The 26,991-nt window shown below is 42.1% G+C and overlaps 1 protein-coding gene across 1 annotated transcript in view; it reads left to right on the top strand.

Annotated features, from left to right (window-relative positions):
• Positions 1 to 26,991, top strand: part of PTPN14 (protein tyrosine phosphatase non-receptor type 14) — a 205,817-nt gene that overhangs the window by 153,897 nt on the left and 24,929 nt on the right. Inside the window, exons 8-15 of the mRNA XM_023203744.2 lie at positions 3,125 to 3,213; positions 6,112 to 6,199; positions 7,327 to 7,409; positions 10,064 to 10,121; positions 14,249 to 14,327; positions 16,613 to 18,090; positions 23,243 to 23,386; positions 24,897 to 25,115. Coding sequence (XP_023059512.1) covers positions 3,125 to 3,213; positions 6,112 to 6,199; positions 7,327 to 7,409; positions 10,064 to 10,121; positions 14,249 to 14,327; positions 16,613 to 18,090; positions 23,243 to 23,386; positions 24,897 to 25,115 — 2,238 coding nt within the window. The remainder of the gene's footprint in view (positions 1 to 3,124; positions 3,214 to 6,111; positions 6,200 to 7,326; positions 7,410 to 10,063; positions 10,122 to 14,248; positions 14,328 to 16,612; positions 18,091 to 23,242; positions 23,387 to 24,896; positions 25,116 to 26,991) is intronic.

Genomic DNA, 26,991 nt, shown 5'->3' with positions numbered 1-26,991 from the left:
GCCTCTTTTTCCTCTTTCTCCCCACATATCTGCACATATCTAAGGTGACCATCTATAGACCACATGATTCCTGGTGACCCAAGGATGGGGGTGGGAGCAACAGTACCAGTGGGGGTGGTGATGTGGTCAGCTCTGCAATGAGTAAAAAAGCAGACAAGAAAATATGCAGGGAAAGGCTGTGAGTGGGACTGGATTCTCTTTTGATTGGTACAGGTTCTTATTGACAAAATAAAAGCATGTCATGATATATCCTAGGAAAAATACATGAATTTAGCATGGGCTTTTCCACGAGTGGTTCCTCAAAAATTTTCAAGAGTAGAAGAAGACCAGTCAGCTTCCCAACAAGTCTGCCCCTCCTTCCACAGATACAGGTATGGGCACTGCCTGAGTCACTCCTGTATTGTCAGAGCACATAGACATGGCGAAGGGTGCTTCTGGGATGGGTAAGACAGAGTCTGGAGCCTTTATCCATTGCTAGGTTGGATTTAGAGCCCTTGAGTTTTGACCAGTGCAGTGTCCCCAGCATACTGGGTAGAGTGGCTTCCAGAGGCACCCCTGCTGTGCTTTTCCCATTGCCCCATCTTGGTGAATAACTCTTCCCTTATCCGTATCCCTACAGTTCTGGCGGCAAAGTGCCCAGGGAAATCTTTCTGCAGAATTCCCCTTCTCTTTCTAATTCCACTCCTCCTATCTTCTTTTCTGACATATACCTCCTGTTACCTTTTCAACTTCCTGGAATCAGCATTATGGGACGGCTCTCTTTTGTCTTTGCCGGTTCATTGTCTCTCAGCACTCTTTTTGCTTTGTGACCAACAGGGGTTGTACTCTTTCTCTGTCTCTGTTAGAAGACTCTTATTCAAATGTAAGCTTTAGAGGGTGAGTTGAGAAGAGGTCCCTGCCTTCTTTGTGCCTTAAATGGGATCAAGTATTCTAGGGAATGTAGAAGTCCTTCTTTTCCATCTTAGTTCTAGTTGTGCGTGGCCCCACTCTTGCTCCAGAAAGAAGACCTCCCCCATGGGAAAGCAGGATTTCACTTAAGGGACTGACAGTTTGTCCACTAGATGTCTGGTTCCCACTCCGCTCTCAGAACCCTGGCAGCCAGGTGATGCTTTCCCAGACAGGAGATTGGAAGCACCTGACTGGACCAAGAGGCCAGACTGAAGATAAGAATATGACATCTGGGGTTCCCCAAGACAGGGCTCAACAGATCACCCACGAGTGAAGTCCATAAGCCCCTCCTGTGCTTAGAGAGCTCCCAGCCAGCATTTAGCATCCGATTCTCAAATGCGAACAGACAGTCAAGCATCATTCTACACAGTATCCTTCTAGGAACGACAGAGATCAACATCATAAGAACAGCAGTGGACTGACTGGCAGATGCAGATGTTGTACAGGAAGAACTCCCTGCTCAAAATACTATTCAGTGAGCCTCAGGATATTTTTTTTTTAATTTTGCCTCCTTGAAGGAATAAGGTACTTATAAAAAGATGCATTTAGAAAACAAAAATGAACTCTGAAATTAAAAATGTGATATCAAAAGTGTACAACTTAATAGACAGGTTAGAAGATAAAACTGAGAAAGTCTCACCAAAAAACAAAGTAATGGTAAGTCGGGGACGGGAGATAAAAGAATTAGAGGACCTGTCCAGAATGTCCAATATTTCAATAATGGGGGCTCTAAAAAGAGTGAACAAGGGAAACAAAAGGTAATTATTCGAGAAAATATCCCTTCACTGAGGAATGGGACGTTCTGCACTGAAAGGGCCAGAGATGATAGCTGCAAAGAGACACATCGAGGGCTTTAAGAGGTGAAAGTTTCAGCCTCTGGGCTGAGGAAGTGGTAGGTCCATGTCTGCTCTTGGCTTCCTTTAAGCAAGCCCTGAAGGATATTCAACTCTTCAAACTATTACATGTATAATGATTTAAAAAACAAGAACTTTGGTAAGGTTAAAAAATAAAAGACATTAATAGATGTTCATGAAAGAGAAAATCCAAATCCCAATGAATCTGAGAAAATCCAGAGATTCTCTCTCAAAATGGAAATGTGTTGTGACAAATTGAGGAAAAAGGAAAAAAAAAATCTCTCTCTCTCTATATATAGTCCACTAGGATGTGTGGTGGGTGAGTTCCTGTAGGACCTGACCCCACCAACACAACTGTTCACTTTATTGCTATGATGTTGTCTATGATTCATTCTACTCATGGGTGAGAAATGGGATGTGATGCCTACAGGTTTTGTGTATATTGTGGAGTGGCTAAATCAAACCAGTTAACATATGTATTACCTCACATATTTCTTTGTGGTTAGAACACTTAAAATTTACTCTTTTAGTGATTTCAAGAATACAATACATTGTTGCCAGGCGCAGTGGCTCACACCTGTAATTCCAACACTTTGGGAGGCTGAGGATAGAGGATCACTAGCCTGGGCAGCATAGCAAGACCTGTCTGTAAAAATAAATAAATAAATAATAAATAAATAAATAAATAAATAAATAAATAAATAAATAAATAAATTAGTGGGGCATGGTGGTGCATGCTCGTAGTCCCAGCTACTTGGGAGACTAAGGTAGGAGGATTGTCTGAGCCCAGGAGGTCAAGGCTGCAGTGAGCCAAAATCATGCCACTGCACTCCACCCTGGGCAACAGTGAGACCTTGTTTCAGAACAAACAACAACAAAACACCAATATATTGTTACTAACTATGCTGTGGTCACCATGATATATTGAACTTACTCCTCCTATCTAACAAGGCTTCATTTCCTTTGACCATCTTCTCCCCATTCCTCCCATTCTCCAGCCTCTGGTAACCACCATTATACTATATGCTTCTATGAGTTCAGTTTTTTAGATTCCATGTATAAGTGAGAACATGTGTTATTTGTCTTTCTGTACCTGGCTTATTTCATTTAGCATTATGTTCTCCAATTCCATCTGTATTGTGGCAAATGCCAATTTTGTTCTGTTTAAGGCAGAATGGTACTCCCTTGTACGCATGTACCACGTTTTCTGTATCCATTCATCTGTGGATGGACACTCAGGTTGATTCCATATCTTAGCTGTTGTGACTAATGTTGCCGTGAACATGAGTCATCACAAGTATCTTTTGTTGGTCTTAACCCAGGACAATCATGGAAACTGTGTACACCTTGGCATTTTCTTTATGGGGATTTTCGTGAGGAACAGAATTGGAAGACAAGCAGTAATACACAGGTAGTCTTATTTGTTTGTTTGTTTTTCTTTTTTCTTTTTCACCTTGAGGGACTGTAATGTTAATGTTACATTAACATCCAAATGAGTTAAGAGCCAAACAGTGGATAAGATTTGACTTTTCTCAGCTCATATAAGGTGAGCCCTCTGCAGGATTTAAGCATTAAATTCATCTCACTTTTCGTAGAAACCCTTCCCACCTGACTCCAAGAAATATATTGTTAAACCCTATTGAGTTACAAGGGTGAAACTAAACTTCGTGAGTCTGGTTGAAAACTGGCTCTCCAGTCAGTCATTAAATCTAAACACTTCTTTCCATTGTTCTGAACCACCTGTGCCACAAGAGTGCAAACTGATTTTTATGTGAACAAAAGGCAATTATTTTTAAAAATGTGTTTTGAAAAAGTAATCTATTTATTATGATGAATTAGGGGGCTTTGGTACTTTTAATTATTTTGACACTTCAGTCTTCTTTTCCATTTATCAGGAATGGTACCAGTGTAGAGATGCAGCCATCTCCTCCTGCATTTCACGTCAATATGCTTGCTTTGTATTGGTGCTCATAGATTTTATCATAATGCCAATCTGATAAACTGTGTTCTAGCTTTCATTTACAAGGGCAACATGGCCCATGATTGGAAGAACAACTTTCTTGTATGTGTGTCTGATAGGCGGATCTGTGTATCCAGGGCACACTATCAAAGATAGCTCTTGGAGGCAAGCATAGCCCACCTTCTGGAAGTGACTCTTAACTGACCATGTTCTCTCTGGATCAGCAACTACAGTAGGCCATTTTGAGACAGTTTTCTAACCAAAAGCTTCCTGATAGGCTTTTATTTTCCTAGATCCCCACTCTGTCATTGTTTTTATGATATTCTCTTGCCCTCTGAATAGAGACATTATTGAATCAGGAATGACAAGAGAGATCTTTCAGGCTATAGAATGAACTTTTTGACTTTTGCACTTAGTGTCAGCTCCATGTATCTGCCACAAAGTATAAATTAATTGAGGAAAATATATAAATATGTGCAGAGTTGTAACTGTAAATTTTTATACCCATTCAAAGCTATCCAGGCATTGTGTCCTATGAGTTCTCCATAGTTCAAATGATGTTTCAGTTTGTCTTTGAACCTACAGCACAGCAGATAAGTAAACAAGTCTTGCACACCAGCTATTGAAGTGAAAGAGAAGAAAATTGCAATTTGGAAATTTCATGAGCATAAGCCACTCACAGGTTTTGCTTACTTTCCTTAGAAACTGTTTCCAGCCCTTTTCATTTATCTTGAAACCACTACGAGATGAGAATTCACATCTACTGTAGCGTCATGTTAATTATACCACTAGATGAAGTCGTGTGGTGGGGCTCCGAGTGTATCTAGGATTTCAGCAGTTGATTTGAAGGAATGAAGCCAGACGAAACCAACTATCTCTTATCTCTAGATATCTTCACTAAGGAGCATATAGCTGTGAGTCCACGTAGATGTAATCTGATAGAACTGTAGGTTGTGAAGCAAGCTGGGTGCAGCACTTGTAAAGAGTTTTGCCCCAGCAGAGGCACCTAAAAACATTTGGTACTGGTATAAGGGAATGATGACTGGAGGAAAGGCTGGAAACCCCAGGTAAAGAACTCATCCATCCCTGACGTACAGAGTAAACTTGTTAAGTCAGGAACTTATTTGTGTCTATATTGCCTCATTTTTAAAGTAGGAGCAAAAATAGCTGCCATAGAGATTTGATGTAAGAATCAGACTCTATACAGCTGAGAGGCAATATTATTGCTTTTTATTCTTCTAGCAAACATTTATTGAGTGCTGTGTGCCGGGTACTCGATTCAGTGCTTGGAACACAGAAACGAAGAAGGCAGAATCCCTGCATTGGGTATGGGGCCTGTGGTCTACTTGGTCTCATTAGAGATCTCATCACAGAAGTAAAAATTATAATGCAATGTGGTGACTGGTAGGGGACTGCAGCAGGCTCTTCTCCTCACGTGTGGGTAGGGGGATATGAGGAAGGGATTCCTAGAGAAGGTGACTCCCAGAGCTGAGTCTCAAAATTATTATCCAAACAGAGGATGGTAGAAGTATTAATGAGCAGATGCATCATATGAGTGAAAAAGCGGTGGCAGGGAATTATAGGTTGGGGCACCAAGTGAAGGGTAGGTAGTGGTAAAAGATGGTTAGAAATTGGTTCCAATGAGAAGCAGTAGCTTATCTTTCCTCATCTGGTGCTTGTTTTGGTGTATCTCATTTTAGATAAGGTCTCCATGAAGACAGGGAAGGAAACTCTGTGTGTGTGTGTGTGTGTATGTTCCTAAAAGTGTAGGCACATTACACAGACAATTAATGTATACTTAGTGGCCGGCATGTGGAGCTGACACTAAGTCCAAAAGTCAAAAAGTTTTTTCTATAGCCTGAAAGATCTCTCTTGGCATTCCTGCTTCAACAGGTGTTTTTTCTTAGGTGGCATCATGAATCTGTAGTGCATATTGCAATACAGAATATGTGGATTCTTCTGTTTAGGTTCCTGGAAACACATGATGTTTTAATAATATATGCTCCTCCATCATTAAAAAGTGGTGGTCATAGGAAATATTTTGTCACTTTGGAAATGTGAAAAAAGTGGGAGAGGGGGAAGCAAAAGTCCCTTGCAGATTTTCCTCATTGCTAGTCACAAAGAAAACTATAATTTATAAATAGCAATATCTAGACATATGTAGAATTTTTAGCTATTTGAATGAATACGTGCTGCATTTTCTCTACTTTTATCCTTTGAAATAACATTTCACTTAAAAATAGTTAAATCATAATTTATAAAAATGAGACTCGATAGCAGCAAGCAGCCCTCCTCTGCTATATCGTAAATGCCTGGAACATCTTTCACAGTGACATTTCTTTTGACCAGGTGGAATGACATGGGGAATATCACTCATAACAAGTCGACCATTCTAGTGGAGCTCATCAACAAAGAAGAGACTGCCCTCTTTCACACGGTAAGCAAAACAGAGGCAGGATCTGTCAAGACACTGGCTTTTGGACTTTTCAACTCCTAATGTCCTTTCCTTGCTGTCCCTATCTTGAGATAGTAAATATTCTCTTGAAGAGATGCTTTCTAATACTTGGTCAATGCTATCATTACTCATTCCAGGATAGTGGTGATGAAATACCCATGTTTAAAATACCAGGTTTCCGGCCAGGTGTGGTGGCTCATGCCTGTAATCCCAGTACTTTGGGAGGCCGAGGCCGGTGGATCACTTGAGGTCAGGAGTTTGAGACCAGCCTGGCCAATATGGCAAAACCCCATCTCTACTAAAAACACAAAAATTACCCGAGCGTGGTAGCAGGCGCCTGTAGTCCCAGCTACCCGGGAGGCTGAGGCAGGAGAATCGCTTGAACCCGGGAGGCAGAGGTTGCAATAAGCTTGAGATCACGCCACTGCATTCCAGCCTGGACAACAGAGCTAGACTCTGTCTCAAAAAATAAAATAATAAAATAAAATACAGGGTTTCCAAGCTGACTTTTGACTCTAGGACTCTGGTCCCTCCACCTGCCTTATGTGTGATGGATCACATTGTCTGGCGTGCCGCCTTCCTCAGCACTGTAGTTACAGCCCTCATCTAGTGACCCCTGATTCTTCTATTGCATTCCATTTGCTTTTGCTGGCGGACCTGAGTTTTCTTTCCCATCGTAGCCCAAGCTTAATCTGAAGTAAGCTAAGCGACTGACCTTCTGTTAAGTGCCTCCTCAAGAGCCAAGGCATCTCACTGCCTCCTATTTAATGAAGTCTGGTGTTTATTCTATGCTGTGCCTTGATTCAGTTATTTATTTTGAAAGCGCTTGGTCAGGAATTACGTAAAGACATGCCGGTTCATCAGTGTCACCCCAGCACTTTGGACTTAGGGATTCCTTGGCAGACAGCATGTTCTGCCACTCTTTGGTAGGCTTTGTAGGCATAGCTGCTGCTGAAATTCAGCAGGCTGGTTTACTCTGCTGGTCCATGTATTATTTTGTGCTTGAGATGAAGGTTGGAAGGGATGTGTCCCTCCTCAGAAGAATCTTAATGAAATATGTAACTAATTCAACAAATGTTTATTTTTTTCTCTGTCTCTTCTTTTCCAAGGATGATATCGAAAATGCCAAGTATATTTCTCGGTTGTTTGCCACACGACACAAGTTTTACAAACAAAACAAAATCTGTACTGAGTAAGTAAACATTTAGTCCCCCCGCCCCAACTGGATGAGTTTATCAGACTAAATTAATGTCTTTTTGGGGTGCTGTAGGTCGCTTTTCCTATTCACTCTTTTTCCTTGTTCCTTGCAGAAGCTAAAGAAGTAAGCTAAAGCCAGGGCAGGAATGAAAACGTTAATGATGAAGACTGTCTAGTGTAGTGCATATGCCCAGAGAGAGAATAATTCACAAATTGACTGCGAATGCTTGGCTGCCTGGATGGGGTGGCCCGCATTAGCGCCTTTCCAACCCTCTGCTAGGAGTTTGGAGAAGCAGAGCAGTTCCCAATTTGCCAGGGTGCCCCTTCGTGTCAGATGCGGAGTGTGTTCAGAAGTGGGTAACAGAGTGACGAGCTAGCTTGAAAGAGAAGACGCTCCTGTCATCCTCAGCCCCGTGTCGCTTGCACAGTTGGCTAACCCTGCGCGTTCTCCTGGGTCATGTCATCTGACTGTAAATGAGAGGCCAGGGTAATTAGAGGAAGATGTGGAAGACACTCATAGGTGTCGCAAATCCGTGTGTATTTTTTTAATTTAATTTGGAAATAAAGATGATAAAGAGGTGTGTGATGAGGGCACTTAAATGCGACCTGACCTCAGATGGAGCGTGCTGGGGCTCACTCTATCGTTGTCTTTTTCTTGGTTACCTTCAAAAGACGTTCCTCAGCCGAATACATTCAGTGGTTTGGGCGCCCAATGTGTTTAATTTTGTTTCAAAGAGCGTCAGGGTTATAAATGCAAGAGAAGAACTGCTTTTCCACTCCCACAGTGGACACATCCGAGAGTATGTAGAGTATTGTCCTAGAGCAGTTCCTGCTGAAGAACGCGGCTGCTTTATAGCTGGAGCGCCAGGTCATGGCAGACTTTTTTCTCCACACCACGGAGGCTCTTTCAAGCCAGTCACTGCAATTGGTCACTGTCGGGGTCTGAAAGTATGTCTGATAGTATTAGGCCTACCCGCTTGGTTTGCAAATGTAAATCAGAAGAAGGCCTGATCGGGGAGTGGCAAGTGAAGCAGCTGTACGTTTCTTCTAGACACATTCTCCCATGTGCCCCACCATACCATTTTCTTGAGCAGGTTCCTGATAGGTCACTTCTGTGTATTTCTACTCTGCTGTTGCCCTTGACTTCTCGGGGTATCTTTGACATGAACAAGAATGCTGTCCTTGACTTCTCTAGGGTGAATTTAAAAACTGAGAACTGGATTTTACTCTTGTCTTCTGATTTAAGCACAGCTCAGCAAATGGTTTTACTATACAATTTACAGAGTGCTTTTTTTTTTTTTTGTAGTCTTTTCCTCCAGTATTAGTGAACATCACATATTAGTCTGAAAACTAAGAAGAAATTCTGTTTCTCAATTCTGCTTCTATAATAACCATTCCTTTCTTCTTCCTAACCAAGTATAAGAGGTTCCTAACCTCTTACCTGATTAAAACCTGGGGCGCACTCTCAAAATTACACACACACACACACACACACACACACGCTCCCATTAAATTCCATATGCAGTTCAGTGTCCTAGCACAATGTTATGGCCTGGGGTATCCCTCTGGAGTTCTGTGAACTGGCATAATCTTAATAGCGTCCTTCTCCATGCACACACAGCAGCGTCCTTCTCCAGAGGGCGATACTCTCTGACCTCTAAAAGATCGTTACTGATTTTTCTGCTCCTGCAGAGCTGCTGCTTGTCGTCTGGAGGTATAGCTCTGTTGAGTGGCTCCTCAATTTCTTGATATAGGGAGAAAAATTAGGAGGCAGTATATATAACATAGGTCTGATAATATTGTATTATTTAGCCAGTCGTTTAAAAATCCACCATTGCTATATTACCTCCATCATTTCATAAAATATATTTTATCACCAAAAAAGTAGGAAGGATGAAATCTCAGAATAAGGAGAGTCCTTTGAATTGAAGAACTTACCCTAATAAAAAACTGTACAAGTCCTGGTTTTTTTATTTGTTTGTTTGTTTTATGGTAGCACTGAGAATGAGGGAAAATATTATAGCATTTGGGACCCATGGCTTGAAGGCATCTTTGATTTCAACTCTCAAGAATTTGTTAATACTTCCAATTCATTTTTTAATCTGTACATTAAAAAATATGTTGATTCTTAGTCTGGAAAATATCTGATCAGATAAATGTTTGTAAAATGTATTATCTTAATAAAAAGTACCTTTTATATAGTCACACTGAAAATATTGTATCTATTTTGTATTTTCATTTGACTGGAAGCATTTTAAAAATATTTTTTCTTGCATTTTTTAAAAAAACTATGAAGGATTTTACATATATACAACAGTAGAAAGAGTATAATTTTTAAAAATCCATGTAATGTGATATTTTTCAGTCTTGCTTATTTCCCTCAGTCTTTCTATAGAAATAAGCCTCCATTTGTTTAATATTACTTTGTAAAACTTATTCTAAAAGTATCCTATCTGAACATTTTGAAAATAGAGAAAAACAAAGGAAATCAAGATGGTTCTTAGTGTTACTACCCGGAAATAAGCCATGTTTATGTCTTGATGTAACGATTACCAATCTTGTTGATTTACTTCCTCTCCCTCCCTTGTCTATCTGGTCTTTGTATATCAATAATAATAACCATTCTCATTTTTTCACCTCTTCATGTAGACAGTCAAATTCTCCACCCCCCATCAGACGCCAGCCTACCTGGAGCCGATCCTCTCTGGTATGTATAGAAGCTGCAGTGATCAAGTGATCTGACTGTTGAGCATTCTTTGTTGTTAATTTGAGGCAGGGGGATGATGAGGGTATCATGAGGAGGTGAAATTTTGTGAGAACACAGAGGCATCATTCTGTCAAGCAGGTGCGATGCACACCCATTTTGTCCCCCTTGGATCCATCCATGCCCACCACTACTCTTAAGTGTGGCCGAGGCTGAGGGTTTACCCTGAGAGTAGGTCTTATTCCAGGCCTGTGGGACCATGTTCCATCAGCATACAGCCCATGGTGTGTTTTCATCCCCTTGCTTATCTGTTCTGGTTGTTGTGTGAAGATACATCTTCAGTTGTGAGCTCCACAAATTGTTTTGTGTTCGCTGCCATAGAGAGAGCTTAATAAACTAGTGAGAAAATGCCTTCTAAATGAGCAAAAACTGAACGGATCTGGTTGATGGTCTCAGGCAGAGTATCTGATGGGGCAAATCGATTGCATAGTTCCTAATTTTAGGCCTTTTTTAAAAAATCAGATTTCCAAAGCACTTCCATAATTTTAGGCTTTAATTAGCCAGCAGAGTTTGAATTGATCTAGCTTTAGCTGCTGCTTTTTTGTTTGTTTTAAGTTGCTCTCCTCATCATGTGAATAAGGAAACAATTAATTTCAATACATGTGTTCTGTCTTAGGCTATGTTTTGAGGATTACTCAAGGATAACAGATGTTAAGAATTGGTTTCCTTTAATGTTTTCTGCTTGTTTTAACTCACAATTCTTTTATTTTAGGTTATGATTTTTTACACAAAATCAAAATAAACATATGCCCTTTGAACTTCTCTAGATCAACAATTCCTTCAAGTTGATAGAATACAATTGAGTTTTTCTTCATATTCAATGTATACACTATAGCATGTCTTTAACTTGTCTTTTGAAGGGAACGTTTTGAGAAAAAATTATTTTCTGGAAAATGCTTAGATGTGGACTCTTTGAATTCTTGAGTTGAGCCATTATAACATCGCAGTAATTCCTGAGTGCCTGTGTGAATATTATTTCTCTCAGTATTATGCACAATACCTCACACGTGGTCCTGGGCCCTGGAGATCTAAGAGATACCTTGGGCTTTCCCCTGAGTACCAATAGATTTGTTCATGGCACTGATTTCTTTATTCTTCTCCTTTATGAATGTTATCTTCCTTTTCCCTTCTTTAGAGTATAGATGTCTTCATTAGCAAAATAATTTTTCATTTACACCCTTGAAACCCTATGGGAGGCAAAGTGTTTTAAAGCTCTCTTGTGATCTTATCTTGTCCTCATTATCCAGAGAGGATGCAGAGGCTTACCTATTTTATTCAGATGAAGACAGTTTATAGGAAGTCTGATCCAATTAATGGCTTCCCTCTTTCTCCTGTCTTTTAGGCTTAAACCATTTCACCAAGAGTTTCTTACAATGAATGAGTAAGACCAGATAACATTGTCTCTTGGCTTCCTTGCTGATAACCAGAACTTCTCATTGCTATTTTTCACCTGCCCTCTTCTGTCTATGTTTTGGCATCAAATTTGTTTCTCTATTAGCAGGTCTGGAAAGAAATGGAATAATGAATTAGAATATATAAAGAGATGCAATAAATAATAAAATCCTGAAATGATGTTTGAGGGATTAGCTATTATTGTCCTTTGACAATGCTGTTTGTGAACTGGTGTAAGTCTGCTCATTTATGTCAGTTCATAAACCGTAACTTACTTATTAGATTTTTTTAAATAAGGCAAGAAAAGACAGTAAACCCACTTTGCCTTGCGGTATATTTCTATTCCCTTGCACAAATCCCTCCCCACTATGTTTTTCTTTAAAGCCTGAAAATGGTTGTGCTACCATGGAAAACTTGAGTTGAATTTTGTATTGCCAAGAAAAGGAAAAATATTTTTAAATTACAACTCAAAAATCAGCCAAAGGGAGACTTGGGAATATAGCCCCTTTTCTTTGGTAGCCCGTCTTAGATTGATTTCAGTTCTTCATTTCTTCTGTCTTGATTCCTTTTAATTCTTGGATCCCTTTTTTAAATTGCCACTTTGAAGATCAAGAATTGTTTGTGGCAGAGAAAATGATAGGTGAGTTAGTCACCAGCTTCAAGCTCTTGGCCGGTGTGTTTCTTCCATTGAGGGATGCTGAGAAAGTGTGACCCCTGCTGGATTTGGGTTTCTTGGTTTGATCTCAGATTTTTCTCTCAAAATAGTAACCTTTAAAATCTATGAGGCTAATAGAAATATAAGAGATTGGCTGGGCACAGTGGCTCACACGTGTAATCCCAGCACTTTGGGAGGTCAAGGCGGGTGGATCACCTGAGGTCAAGAGTTCAAGACCAGCCTGGCCAACATGGTGAAACCCCATCTCTACTAAAATACAAAAACTAGCCAGGCATGGTGGTGCAGCGCCTGTGATCCCAGCTACTAGGGAGGCTGAGGCATGAGAATCTCTTGAACCCAGGAGGCGAAGGTTGCGGTAAGCCAAGATTATGCCACTGCACTCTAGCCAGGGCAATAGAGTGAGACAATGTCTCAGAAAAAAGAAAAGAAATATAAGATATTGTTCTGTTTGATGACTTACAAGCTTAAAGGTTTTGAAGATTTTTTCCCCTGCAAATCAAAACTCTTATTTCAAACAAATTCTTACCTGGAACCTCAATACATAAATAAAATGGCTAATACTTGAGGTAGGGGAGGGAAGAGCTTGATTTGACTGACAGGAAACTGAGACCAACTGAAGTTAAATGGCTTGCTCTAGATTACATTAGTGCATAACCCTCTTTCCTTTGTTGGCTCACCAAATAATGTGCGTTTTGTTTTGTTTTGTTTTGTTTTGTTTTGTTTTGTTTTGTTTCTCTGAAAACTTGTCCCTCTTCCGAAGCATGAAGTTATTCAGGTTCAGTCTAAATAGCCATCTTTAAGAGACTGTGGAAAAGATTCTGCACTGTGATGGTGGGTAGACAGGGCCCTTTCCACACTTGGTTCTGCAATGGGGAAGGTCAGCAAGTGGTCTGGAGAGCTATACACTCATTGTTGTGGGCCACATTTGAGATATTTAAATAGATTCACCCTGGGCTCAGCTTAACACTAACCCTGTTCCTGTTGAAGGTTGATGTGGAGCTGTGAACTGGGGTCTCAGGCACAGCTCTGCTGATGGGTAGGAGCTTGTGAATGGAATTTTGAGAACTAAACAGGTGTCCCTCTTATTCTCATTTCTGAGATGGGTTATAATAATTTACTTTCTCTTTCTTTCTTTCTTCCTTTCTTCCTTTCCTTTCCTTTCCTTTCCTTTCTTTTTTCTTTCTCTCTCTCTCTCTCTCTCTTTCTTTCTTTTCTTTTCTTTCTTGTCTTTCTTCTTTTTTCTTTTTTTAGATGGGGGCTCGCTCTGTCGCCAGGCTGGAGTGCAGTGGCATGATCTTGTCTTATTGCAGCCTCCGCCTCCACCTCCCAGGCTCAACGACTCTCACACCTCAGCCTCCCAAGTAGCTGGGACTACAGGTGCACGCCACCGCGCCCAGATAATTTTTTTTTTCTTGGAGACAAAGTCTCAATCTGTTGCCCAAGCTGAAGTTCAGTGGCGCGATCGCAGCTCACTGCAACCTCCACCTCCCGGGTTCAGGTGATTCTCCTGCCTCAGCCTTGCGAGTAGCTCGGACTACAGGCATGTGCCACCATGCCTGGCTAATTTTTGTATTTTTAATAGAAATGGCATTTCACTGTGTTGCCCAGGCTGGTCTTGAACTCCTGAGCTCAGTCAGTCTGCCTGCCTTGAATAATTTACCTTTTCTAAGTTATTCTTGTGAAAGAAGGGATAGAGAACTTTGCAAGTATATTAGAACATACATAGTAAATGGTTACATTTAGTCTTTGATGGTAACCTCTTTCTCTTTCTGATCTTGAACCAACTTCATTTCTCCCTTACCATTTCTCCAGTTCCAAACTTAGTGATGAGATGGGAGTGCAGATGGGTAGAAGAAGGTTGAGTCAAAGGGGTGGCAGGGACAGCGGCTGCCATGAGCCTCCCTGACGACATAGCGGGACTGCCGTGTGCCCAGGCCGGCTGTGTGACTCATCGGCCATGTCTGCCCAGGCCTCCCCACCTCCTCTATGTTCTCTGTTTCAGCCCAGGCAGCAGCCGTACATCCTGCCTCCCGTTCACGTCCAGTGTGGTGAGCACTACTCGGAAACACACACCTCGCAAGGTAACTCTGGCTTGCTCGTTCTCTCTTCTTAAGACAAAAAGTTGAATACCAGTAAGCAGTAAAGAAGGCTTTAAAAAAAAGATGACAGGGATGCTTTCTTTTTAACTTTGTCCTCATCTGAATGACAGTAGCTAACAGCTTCAATTTGTGGATGGCCTAGACTGTCAGTTACCTCTGATCAAAAAATTCCCCCACTATTGGCTGCTCAGGGAGTCGGGGCCAAGACAGCGAGCAAGTCCTTTTCTCCTCCCTTTCCTAAGGGAGCTTAGAGAAGAGAGTTTGACAGCTCAACCCAAGTGAATGCACTTCACCTTCATTGCCAGTATCAGAAAACTCATGGCAGTCACTCAGGTTTTCATGGTGACATAGAACATGGGCATGCAGAATAATTGGAAGAAATAAACAAAGTCAGCCTTTTCTTTTAGCTGTTTTTCTCATCTCTTTCTCCAGCCCTTCTTGGTACACTTGCTTTTTTCTTCTCAGAGTAAGGTAAATCTGGTCTATTACTCTCTTTCTCCCAAAACATCTCCCATGCAAAATGTGTGAAAAAGCTTCTTCTAGTAATGACTTCATAACAACAGCTAACATTCATAGAGCAATTGTAGTATTGCTGTAAGTACTTGCTATATATTGTCTCATGTAATCCATAAAATAAACCTGTAGGTACTATTATTATTTCTATTTTACAGTTATAGAAATTGGAATACAGAGAGATTAATGATGGAACTTAGATATGAAAATCAGTAACTTGTAATCATTATGCTAACTGCATTTCAAAAAGAGAGATGAGCCGGGCACGGTGGCTCAAGCCTGTAATCCCAGCACTTTGGGAGGCTGAGACAGGCGGATCACGAGGTCAGGAGATCAAGACCATCCTGGCTAACATGGTGAAACCCCGTCTCTACTAAAAAATACAAAAATCTAGCCGGGCGAGGTGGCGGGCTCCTGTAGTCCCAGCTACTCGGGAGGCTGAGGCAGGAGAATGGCATAAGCCCGGGAGGCGGAGCTTGCAGTGAGCTGAGATCCGGCCACTGCACTCCAGCCTGGGCGACAGAGCGAGACTCCGTCTCAAAAAAAAAAAAAAAAAGAGAGATGGTAGAAAACCTTGGATGTTGGAAATGTAGTAAATGGATAATTAGTTTCTATGTTATCAGCTCCTGGCCATTTTGAATCCTCTGCTGTCTGAAAGTGTGAGCATGAAAACCAAGACAGTCAAGACTATTTAATTTAATAAAAATAGTACTTTTTATAAGGAGACTAGCAAAGTTACCACATTTCTATGGGAAGGCACCAAACCCCATGGGAGGCGGATAAATTACGGCACATTTGTCTCTGTGTCCCTCTGTTTTTTCTGCCCGTCTCATCTGATCAGATCTCTTTACACACTCCTCCTCTTCAGACAGTTGAATGTCTTCAGTCACCTTTTCTGTTTTCACCTTCTCTGATTTTATGCTTATCTGTTTTGCTCATGTTTAAATCTGTAGTGTGAAAAAATGAATATATCTTGGCCACAGAAAGGCAAGAGGTTGCCTTCCTTGGAGGGGTGTGTGTGTGTAAGAGAACACCGGACACCTAGAATGGGCCTGATTTTAGAAATCTGCTTTTTCTCTCTTTAGGGACCTCTTTAAACTATAATTAATTTTTACTTGAATTGACCTAAGTGATGAAACCAGATCTAGAGGGGATTTGGGAAATTACCGAAAAGAACTCTTGATTCTAATTTTGGCCTTCATTGCTGCTCAGGACGAACTAGCTGTGCTGACATCCTGGCTACATCATTTGTTTTGTGTCTTTAGAATGCCCAGCAGTCCCCTGGGTGAAGGGGCTTTTTCCATTGCCGTCAGGAAGAGCAGCTCTGAGTACTTAGTAATTGAAATCTATTGCCCTATTAAAGTTCTTGACTGGCTGGTCTAAATATTTAGTCCTATTGCTGAGCCCTGCACAAGAGGACAGGTCTCCCCAACTGGAGGGCGGTTGTTGGTGCCTGATTTTAAAGCTTATGGCAAAATTGAGAACTTCCCCAAGCGACACTTACTCCAAATGTGTGCATGCCTTCTTCCATTAGGTTCCCATTTTCTTTTCGGTATGTCTTAAGGTGTTCTTTCTGTATGTTGGCATTTCATCCAAGATGGTATCTGTTATTCTGTAGAATATGTGGGTGGAGACCATGGGATTTCACTTTTTATGACTTACTTAAATTAAAAGTCAGCTCATGAGTATGAGGATGTACTTTGTTGTGGCAGGATGGCTTGGAGGTTCACGTGCCTTTGTTTGACTTCTCGTAGACAGCATTTTTCATGGGAATGAAGAAGCCTTGTATTGCAACTCTCACAACAGCCTGGACTTAAATTATTTAAATGGCACCGTCACCAATGGCAGCGTGTGTAGCGTTCATAGCGTCAACTCCCTCAACTGCTCGCAAAGTTTCATCCAGGCCTCCCCTGTATCCTCCAACCTCAGTATCCCTGGGAGTGACATCATGCGGGCCGACTACATCCCGAGCCACCGGCACAGTGCGATCATCGTGCCCTCGTACAGGCCAACCCCCGATTATGAGACAGTCATGCGCCAGATGAAGAGGGGGATACTGCATACAGACAGCCAGAGCCAGTCTCTGAGAAACCTCAACATCATCAACACCCATGCCTATAACCAGCCAGAGGATCTGGTGTACAGCCAACCAGAGATGCGGGAGAGGCACCCCTACACTGTCCCTTATGGGCCACAGGGGGTCTATAGCAACAAACTTGTCAGTCCATCTGACCAGAGGAACCCAAAGAATAATGTGGTACCAAGCAAGCCGGGGGCAAGCGCCATCTCGCACACGGTGAGCACCCCAGAGCTGGCCAACATGCAGCTGCAGGGCAACCATAACTACAGCACGGCCCACATGCTCAAGAACTATCTCTTCAGGCCACCGCCCCCCTACCCACGGCCACGACCTGCCACCAGCACCCCGGACCTGGCCAGCCACCGCCACAAGTACGTCAGTGGCAGCAGCCCAGACCTGGTGACCCGGAAGGTGCAGCTCTCGGTAAAGACCTTCCAAGAGGACAGCTCTCCGGTGGTGCATCAGTCTCTCCAGGAGGTGAGTGAGCCTCTTACGGCCACCAAGCACCACGGCACGGTGAACAAGCGCCACAGCCTGGAGGTGATGAACAGCATGGTGCGGGGCATGGAGGCCATGACGCTCAAGTCACTCCACCTCCCCATGGCTCGCCGCAACACACTCCGGGAGCAGAGACCGCCCGAGGAGGGGCCAGGCAGCCACGAGGTCCCCCAGCTCCCTCAGTATCACCACAAGAAGACCTTCTCTGATGCCACCATGCTGATCCACAGCAGCGAGAGCGAGGAGGAGGAGGAGGAGGCTCCAGAATCGGTGCCCCAGATCCCCGTGCTCCGGGAGAAGATGGAGTACAGCGCCCAGCTGCAGGCGGCCCTGGCCCGCATCCCCAACAAGCCCCCGCCTGAGTACCCCGGCCCAAGGAAGAGTGTGAGCAATGGGGCTCTGAGGCAGGACCAACCCGGCCTTCCTCCCAGCATGGCTAGAGCCAGGGTGCTGAGGCACGGGCCGGCCAAGGCCATCAGCGTGTCCCGGACCGACCCACCGGCTGTCAACGGGGCCTCTCTGGGCCCATCCATCTCGGAACCCGACCTGACAAGCGTGAAGGAGCGGGTCAAAAAAGAGCCCGTGAAGGAGAGACCTGTGTCTGAAATGTTTTCCCTGGAGGACAGCATTATAGAGAGAGAGATGATGATCAGGGTGAGTGTCCTCTCCGGGGGCATTTCCCAGCGTGAAAGCACATGCTTCAGGCACTGAGCAAGGGGCAAGCCTTATGCAGGGAATGTGGTAGGTTTTTAAGCAGTCACTGAGCATTTAAACAGGTAGTATTTTATTACACAAAATGTTGGATTTTGCCCTTTCAAATAAATCTTCCATTCTCTTTCGTGACTTCTAACAGGTGTACTTGGTACGTTGTTGAGGCCAATGGCCTCAGCTAGTATTTTGCTGTTTATTCAAGGCTCAAACTTCCAATTGTGTGAGCTGCTATTATGGAAGCTCACCTTTCTGTGTCTTTCAGTGTTTTCTTGAAGGAAAGCTGTCCCTTACCTCCATTTAGATATTAAAAGCAACATCCCTATACCGCCTTCTGTATAGATCCCTAAGTCCAGACTCGCCAGTATTGTCTTGGTTGTGATATGTTAGCTTTATATTCGGATTTTCTTTCAATAGATGTTTCACACAGATTCAAGAAAATTATAGCAATTAGATATATAACTCAGTAAATTGGATAATTACCCATTGAACTTATTCTATCAAAAATTCACCCACATGTATGTGAATACACACATACATATATATACATACATATTACTACTTGAAGATCCATCCTAGTATTAGACATGAATAGCTCTTCTTCATAATATGCACAGAGCCTTGTATGGTGGGGGATACCTGTAGTCCCAGCTACTTGGGAGGAAGAGGTAGGAAGATCACTTGAAGCCAGGAGTATGAAGCCAGCCTGGACAATATAATGAGATCTCATCTCTACAGAAAAAAAAAGAAACCACAGGTATGATGGCAGGAGCCTGTAGTCCTAGCTAATCAGGAGGCTGAGGTGGGAGGATTGCTTGAGCCCAGGAGTTCAAGGCTTCAGCAACCTATGATTGTGCCACTGCATTCCAGCCTGGATGACAGGACTAGACCTCATCGCTTAAAAAAAAAAATTGTACAACTTGGGGAGACAGTTATGTTGTCAGAACAGGACTATGCCACTACATGTAGAACAATGAAGTGAATCTGTTCTTACTAGTGAGAAAATGTTTGGATTATTGCTACTTAAAAAAATCTCGGCCGGGCACCGTGGCTCACGCCTGTAATCCCAGCACTTTAGGAGGCTGAGGCAGGCAGATCATGAGATCAGGAGTTCTAGACCAGCCTGACCAACATGGTGAAACTCCATCTCTACTAAAAATATAAAAATTAGCTGGGCATGGTGGCGCGCACCTGTAATCCCAGTTACTCACGAGGCCGAGGCAGGAGAATCCCTTGAACCCGCAAAGCGGAGGTTGCAGTGAGCCGAGATGGCGCCATTGCACTCCAGCCTGGATGACAGAGCAAGACCCTGTCTCAGAAAAAAAAAAAAAATCTCCATTGCTGCTTGCCATGAACATTTTCACTCCCTTAAAAAAAACAATTAGAACTAATCAAAGCCAGATTGACTTCTCTTCATTCACCACGGTTGTACCATACAGTAGCCAAGCCTAATTTTAGGAACTCTGAAACAGTTGTAACTTAAAATTTGCCTTGATGGAATCCATTTGGCCATCGTCATTTCTAGGTCTTCCTAACCCATCATTGGGATTCAACCTGAAAAGAACAATCAAGGCCCAATGATTTAAGGAAGCCAAGTTCCTGGGGTCAGAAATTGAATCTATAGCAACCTTGTTACTTTTGGAAAACCTTAAGAACATTCTCAACCTCACAGTTTTGGCCAGCCCCACTAGAGTAGTGCTAAGAGATTTTTATACAGACATGACTGTTTGCAAACCTAGAAGGAAATTGTGCAAGGTGTACCTTTGCCTCTAGCAAAGAAAACCTTTGGCTTGGAATGGAAGAAATGTGTGGGTGGGTGCCGCTGGGAGAGAGCTTTCCCAGCATGGAAGAAAGCAATTTATTGGTAGAAAATAATTTTTCAATACTTTTTCCACGCCACTTAAAAGCAACATTAACATCAAGAACCTATCAGTCTAAGCATTTAATTTAGCTATTTCCCCTGCCAACTTGATACTTAATGATGTCCACATGGTCCCTTAATCTCATTTTGGTTGTATTCATCCTCTTCTCTTCTTACTCGTATTAAACAAATACCCTGTAGCCAAAATCTTGGCAGGGTCTCCTCCTTATAGCTCCTTGCATTATCACAAAGGAACAAGGGGATTTTCACTATTGTTTTTTCTCCAGATGCTTTTCCATTCCATTCATGTAGGTAATAATGACTAGCAAATTTTAGTCATTAACCTTTAGTTCAAGAAAATAATTATCCCGTTTCTACTTCATTTTCCCTGTTGATATTTTTTCCCCAAATCTGCTGCACTCAGGAGCTCAAGGACACCAGCAGACCTTAGAGGTGGATTAGGAGCTTCTTCAGTGAGCCAGGAGGCCAGGCAAGGTGGTGACAATGCCAGTGGCTCTGAGCCCAAGATGAGTCTCCACCTGTTTTGTTTTTAATGCAAAAACTCACCCCTTAGCCTAAGCAGCATCCCCACAGGTCAGATACTTCTCTGCTCTCCTCACTGTGGGCAACTTTTGCCAACTTGATGGGAATTCATGAGAAGTGATGGCCATTCTAAGGGCCCTCTTGATCAGAACACAATGAGAAACTTATAGCAAAAGAAAACTCAGGGGCGGGGCGGAATGTGCAGGTATGGTGAGAATTTGCCCTCTGGGCAGCTCTCCTGGACCTGCTTGTCTATTTGATGGATGGTTCAGCTGCTTTTGTAGCTCCTGATTCTGGCTCCTACTGCTTCCTTGAAGATACTTCCCTGCTTGTAGTCCCCTAGCCAGAAGTTGATGCACTGAGAAGAAAAGGCCAGATCAGAGCTTGTGAATTATTATTATTATTATTATTATTATCATCATCATCATCTCTGGTAGCAAGCTGATAGGGTGAGTGAGAAGGATCAAAGAGACATACTTTGATTTATCACTGAGTAATAATCCTTTCCCAATAAAGACAAGTTAATTACTTTTTGTCTTAGACCCAGTTAGGGTCGCCTTGTAGGGCAGGTGGAAAGGAAGCGGGACTGCTGAGAGGAGCTCAGGACCCATTTTCCAGAACTATTACCTTCTCAAAACTTTGGAGAGCAGTGAAAATAGATTCCCAAGTGAAAGAGGTGACAGAAATAAAAAAAAAAAAAAAGAAAGAAAAACTCTTTCTCCCCAAAACTAGCAGCAAGCAAACAAAGACCTAAACATTTTGATCTAGAATCTTCCCCCAGGGGGTTCCCAAGAATTGACAGACCAGGGCCATTTGTAAGAATATTGTATCTTTTGGCGGTAAGTCTTTGGGTACTGTAAACCCAGAAAATCTGAGACAGGTCTCAGTTAATGTAGAAAGTTTATTCTGCCAAGGTTGAGGGTACACACCTGTGACACAGCCTCAGAAGGTCCTGATGACATGTGCCCAAGGTGGTCGGGGCATGGCTTAGTTTTCTACATTTTAGGGAGACATGAGACATCAGTCAGTATTGGTTCTCTCTGGAAAGGCGGGACAACTTGAAGCAAAGGCAGGAAGACTTAAAGTAGGGAGGGGGCTTCCATGTCACAGGTAGGTGAGAGGCAAATGGTTGCATTCTTTTGTTTCTGATTAGCCTCTCCAAAGGAGTCAATCAGATATGCATTTATCTCAGTGAGCAGAGGGGAGACTTTGAATAGAATGGGAGGCAGGTTTGCCCAAGCAGTTCCCAGCTTGACTTTTCCTTTTAGCTTAGTGATTTGGGGCCCAAGATATTTTCCTTTCACAGTACTTTTCTCACTTTCTGCCAGTAACCTCCTCTGAGACACTCCTTTGGTTTGTCTGATGAGTCCGCGGTCACCAGGACAGGCATCCTATTGTCAGTGTCACTCACACAGGCTTCATTCTGATTGTAGGTGACATTATGCAAACTCATGGAAGGGCGTAATGCAGTCCCCCCACCCGCAATTAGAATAATTCATACCTCTGTGGGATGGCTCCATCAAGACCTCTTCCTGGGGAGTGAATTTATACATCACAGAATAAGGAAAAAAGTGTCTCAAGGCTTGAAAAGAAACCGGGATTCAATGGCTCTTCATCTGTGGCAGTCAAATGAATCTGCAGATGGGTTGCCCTTCAGTGTGAATCAAAATCCTAAATCTTGCAAAACTCATCTGCTTCTGTGAGGAGTGCCTGTGTTCTTCCCTTAACTTCCAGGACACAATTTTAGGAAAGGCCTTTGTGGCTTGCATGAAGTGAGCATAAAGAGCTTTTTCATACTCGGTCAGTTTCAAGGACCCGAGGAAGCACAGCAGGAGGCTAAAAACCAGCCCTGCCCAATCCAATTTCAATTTAGAGTTGAGGGTGGAGAGGATGGAAATCAAAAAGCCACAAACCGGGGCCAGGTGTGAACATCGAAACCTTTCCCTAAGTGGTCTGCTCAGTTCTGGAGTCCATGTTCCCCCATAGCTCAGTGGCATGCAGTGATGTCCCACCATCTGTGTTGGCAGGCACAGTCTCTGGTATTGTGGGCCCTCCTGGGTGAAGCCTGAAGGGTAAGGCCTGTGGATCATCTTAGATGACCCCAGCCAGGCTTCGGTGTTAGTGAGTTTGCTAAACCACATCAGTTTTCAATTCTGGGCATGATACCACCCTTAGGTACTCCAAGGACATCCTCAGGACGGAAACTTAGGAAGGTTTTTCTCTACAGTTTATGTGTGTGGATCTCTTAATCAACAACAAACTGTTTTACAAGTTTTGCTCCATTCCATCTGTGCAAAAGGTCCATCACTGTGATTGGATTAGATGATTCATGTAACCCTGTTTCTCTTTTCCTTGTCTTGTCATCCTTATCTTTCTAAAGTGTATCTCACATACCCTATTTTGTTTTTGTTTTGTTTTGCCCTATGGCAGGGTGTATTTTTAGGGAGTCTTTTTTCTTATTTATTGGTGTATCTAGCTAAGGAGTTAATTAAGAATAAAAGCTCAGGAGTCTTGTAGGAACTGGCTTCCGGGGGCCCAGTGGGAATAGTGGGAAGGCTGTGTTTGAATTTGCCCTACTGATGGTGATTGTCTGCATTCCTGGGCTGGGGAGTTACAGATTTGAGGAGATTAAAACACATTCCAACATTCTACTAGTATTATAAACAATGAGAACATGCCTTTTCTTGCCGCAAGAATCTAGAGAAGCAGAAGATGGCAGGCCTGGAGGCACAGAAGAGGCCGCTGATGTTGGCAGCGTTGAACGGGCTCTCGGTGGCTCGAGTCTCAGGGCGGGAAGAGAATCGAGTTGATGCCACCCGGGTTCCCATGGACGAGAGGGTAAGTGGCAGGCTTTTCAAATGTGATTCATTCTCTGTAGCCTGAGGATCCCAAGACACCCTCCTTCCTCGAATATGCCAGCACTGAGATTTGTGTGATGCATTATTTCTTCCATCTGAGATTAGGAAGATCAGGCATAACTGTGTTGCATTAAATCAGTCCCTTCCAGCATCTCCTGTTTCTCCATTCCGGTCTTCCTGCTTTATCCGGTTGGCGGATCATTGGTTGCCTAAAACCAGCAGCCCCTAACATGCTGTATGACTTGGTCAAGTCACTCAATTTCTTTGGGCCTGCTTCCCTTTTTGTAAAATGCACAAGTTAAACACTTGCGGTAGCTCTCAATTTCTGTGATTTTTGTGAGCAATTGCCATTTCTTAGGAAGTGATTATTTTATCCAATCATTTATTTTTATTTTTAATTTTTTAAAAACTTTTAGTTTTGGGGGCACATGTGAAAGTTTATTACATAGGTAAACACGTGTCACAGGGGTTTGTTATACGTATTATTTTATCACCCAGGCATTAAGCTCAGTACCCCATGGTTACCTTTTCTGTTCCTCTCCCCCTTCCACCCTCCACCCTCAAGTAGGCCCCGGTGTCTGTTGTTTCCTTCTTTGTGTTCATAAATTCTTATCATTTAGCTCCCACTTATAAGTGAGAACATGCAGTATTTGGTTTTCTGTTTCTGCATTAGTTTGCTAAGGAAAATAGCCTTCAGTTCCATCCATGTTTCCCGCAAAAGACACGACCTTGTATCCAAGCATTTATGAGTTCTTTAAAAATGCTGTCCCCTCATATGGCCATAAAATGAGGCTGGTTTATAATTGTCTGGATAATGCATTGTGAAAACATGGGTTTTGAAAAGCAGAAAGCAGCTGCATGGTAGTGTTTTAGAGGTGAAGAAAGGTGTATCCTTAGCTCCTGAAATTGCTGTCAGAAGGTTAATAAACAGGTTGTATAAATGCAATAGAGTACTAATAACATTAGGGTGTTCGATTTCTGCCAGTATGTATCCAGAATTAGAATGTTTTTAAAGCCAGAAGGGACTTCAGAGGAATCATTTAACCCAATTAATACCATGTTATTGTAATTATTAGTTTGGCCTGGGAAGAGGTAAAAAGAGAGAGATTTAATCCTCAGAGCTATAGAACTGTGGACCCAGTGTCATCTTAAAAACAGCTACATAGGTGGAGAAAAGGATGTTTGGATAATTAAAATTAACAGTCTCTTTATCATTAGGACTTTAAACAGTTGTTAATAGCAAAAATATTGATTTTTGAATTTTAACTCTTGCTAGTTCTTGCAGATTTGTTCTACTTATGAGTAAGAAGGAAAATGGTTATTAGACAAGGGAAACAATCAATATGGTTGATAAGGAGACAAACCGAGTATTGATTGTACAACTTGAAATCTCTTATTAAAACAATCGCTAAATATTTAAAGAAATTTGGTTGTTTCATTGAGTTTTTGATCCAATAATTTAGAGAGCTGAAGATCAATTTCTGTTGCAGTTCAGAACCCTGAAGAAGAAACTAGAAGAGGGAATGGTGTTCACAGAATATGAGCAAATTCCAAAGAAAAAGGCGAATGGCATTTTCAGCACAGCAGCTCTGCCAGAAAATGCCGAGCGCAGCCGAATCCGTGAAGTTGTCCCCTATGAGGAGAATCGAGTAGAGCTGATACCAACCAAAGAAAATAACACGGGATATATTAACGCCTCCCACATCAAGGTAGGAAGGCAAGCCTGTTAGAAGGTTTGTTAAAGATGGCTGGGTTAAAGGTAAAAATGCAGGGAGAAGAAAATGTGTGGGCTGCAGCTGTACCTTTTGGCTTGTCCCCAGACCCTCAGGGATGGTTTTTGAACTCCTGTGCTTTTCTTAGTCAGGTGGAAGGGCATGTCTATCACTGCAGAGAGAAGGAAGTCTAGCAGCCTCAGGAAGACCCTCGGGTCAGGGATTTCTGAAGCTCACTCATGACAGAGGCCTTAACTTTTCCTTCTCTCTGTGGGCTGTAACTCTGTGTATACTCACAGGAAAAACTGAAGATTATCCTTTTTGGTTTGTAATTAGCAGAGATGGAGACTTTGGAAGTTACAGGTATTGCGTTACTGACATTCAGGTGTTATGTTCAATAACAACAGAAACTATTGTTTCTCCCTTATAATACTGCGGGTTATGTGTTTTATAAAAGCACAAGTCCTATTATTGCATGGTATTTAGAAGAGTGGAGTAATTTTCACCTGCACTCTAAAAGTGTGGTTAATATTGAATCTTGAAAGATGTGCCACATTAGTCAATGAATTTGTGTTAGTAAGTTTTTGTTATTATTTCAAATACTTTAAACCTTTGTATGTCAGTATTACATAGTTTAGCACTTCTGCAGTTGAGTTATGGATACATGTGTACATATAGTTAAATGTTTCTTAAATAGCTTACCTTCCTCAGAGTCCCTGTTAACAGAGGACACTTATTTAGAATGTCACCATTTGCTCTGAACTCTGAAGTGGGAGATTTGTTCATCTATTAATGTTAAAGCCATTGTTATAGGATGTTGTTAAATAATACAAGGTTCAATTAATAGTCTACTGTGATCAATAGCCTTAGAAACCTGTTTTTGGCCTCGTCTAGAATTATTTGCTTTCCTCATTGGACTTTTCAACTGTAGCAGAATTATTAACAGGTTTTATTGAGCCTCTAAAGGCTAGTTAGGTATCTAGTTTGTGTGTCAATTATAACTAGTTTTGACACAGAATGTGAAAAGTATAGCGTGGTTGGGTATATACTATTTTTATTAATATACACAGATAACCATAGTTTTTAATAATTAGAAACTGTCAAAAGAAATATAAAAGAGTAACTATCATAGATCATAGTACTAATTTTTACTTGGAGTTTTGAGAGTGAGAAGTAAAAAATGAACTCTAGGAAACTCTTAAATAAACTGTCAGTGGTGGGTTTCATGGGCTTAGTTTAGATTATGAAACAATGACCAACGTAATGTATTCAAACAAGGATGCAGTTCGCACAGCTGCTGCTTGATAGAATGTCTATGAAGATCTTACATAGCAATATTATATTATCTTCTTCTTTTGGCCAGATCTCTTCCACTATTTTCCATCTGCTCTCTGAAAAAAGCTGTCACTTTGTATAAACTGTGCCCATCGGGCATTGTTAACTGAGAAGCATTCCCTTCCTTGGTATTCTCTGTGGCCCACATTTCATCCTGTGGATCTGGGTTAGACATGGGTGCATTTAATAGACCCATGGAGCTTGCAAGAACTTGTCCCTGTGTTTTGGAATAGAGGTGTATATTTTGCCAATGTTTTCCCCCCTGGGTTCCAAGCAGCCGTTAACACAGAACAGAGATTTATTTGCTCCAGAGGTGGAATCACATCTGTGAAATCTACCTCAGTAGCACTGCTTGTTGTGTTTTTAATGCAGTTTTTAATACCCTCCTGTCAATACTTGGAATATGCTGAAAGGCCCCAGGCAGCAGCAGCATTCTCTGGAAGTATTTATGTTTCCTATACGTTGGGTGCCAGAGAGGCTAATGTTTAAAATCACAATTCCACGGATAAACCAAACTCCTAGCCAGCAAATATATGAA

This window comes from Piliocolobus tephrosceles, chromosome 1 (genome assembly GCF_002776525.5).
Source record: "Piliocolobus tephrosceles isolate RC106 chromosome 1, ASM277652v3, whole genome shotgun sequence".
NCBI classification, from domain to species: domain Eukaryota; kingdom Metazoa; phylum Chordata; class Mammalia; order Primates; family Cercopithecidae; genus Piliocolobus; species Piliocolobus tephrosceles.
The sequence above is the reverse complement of the archived record's forward strand: the minus strand, read 5'-3'. Positions and strand labels throughout refer to the sequence as shown.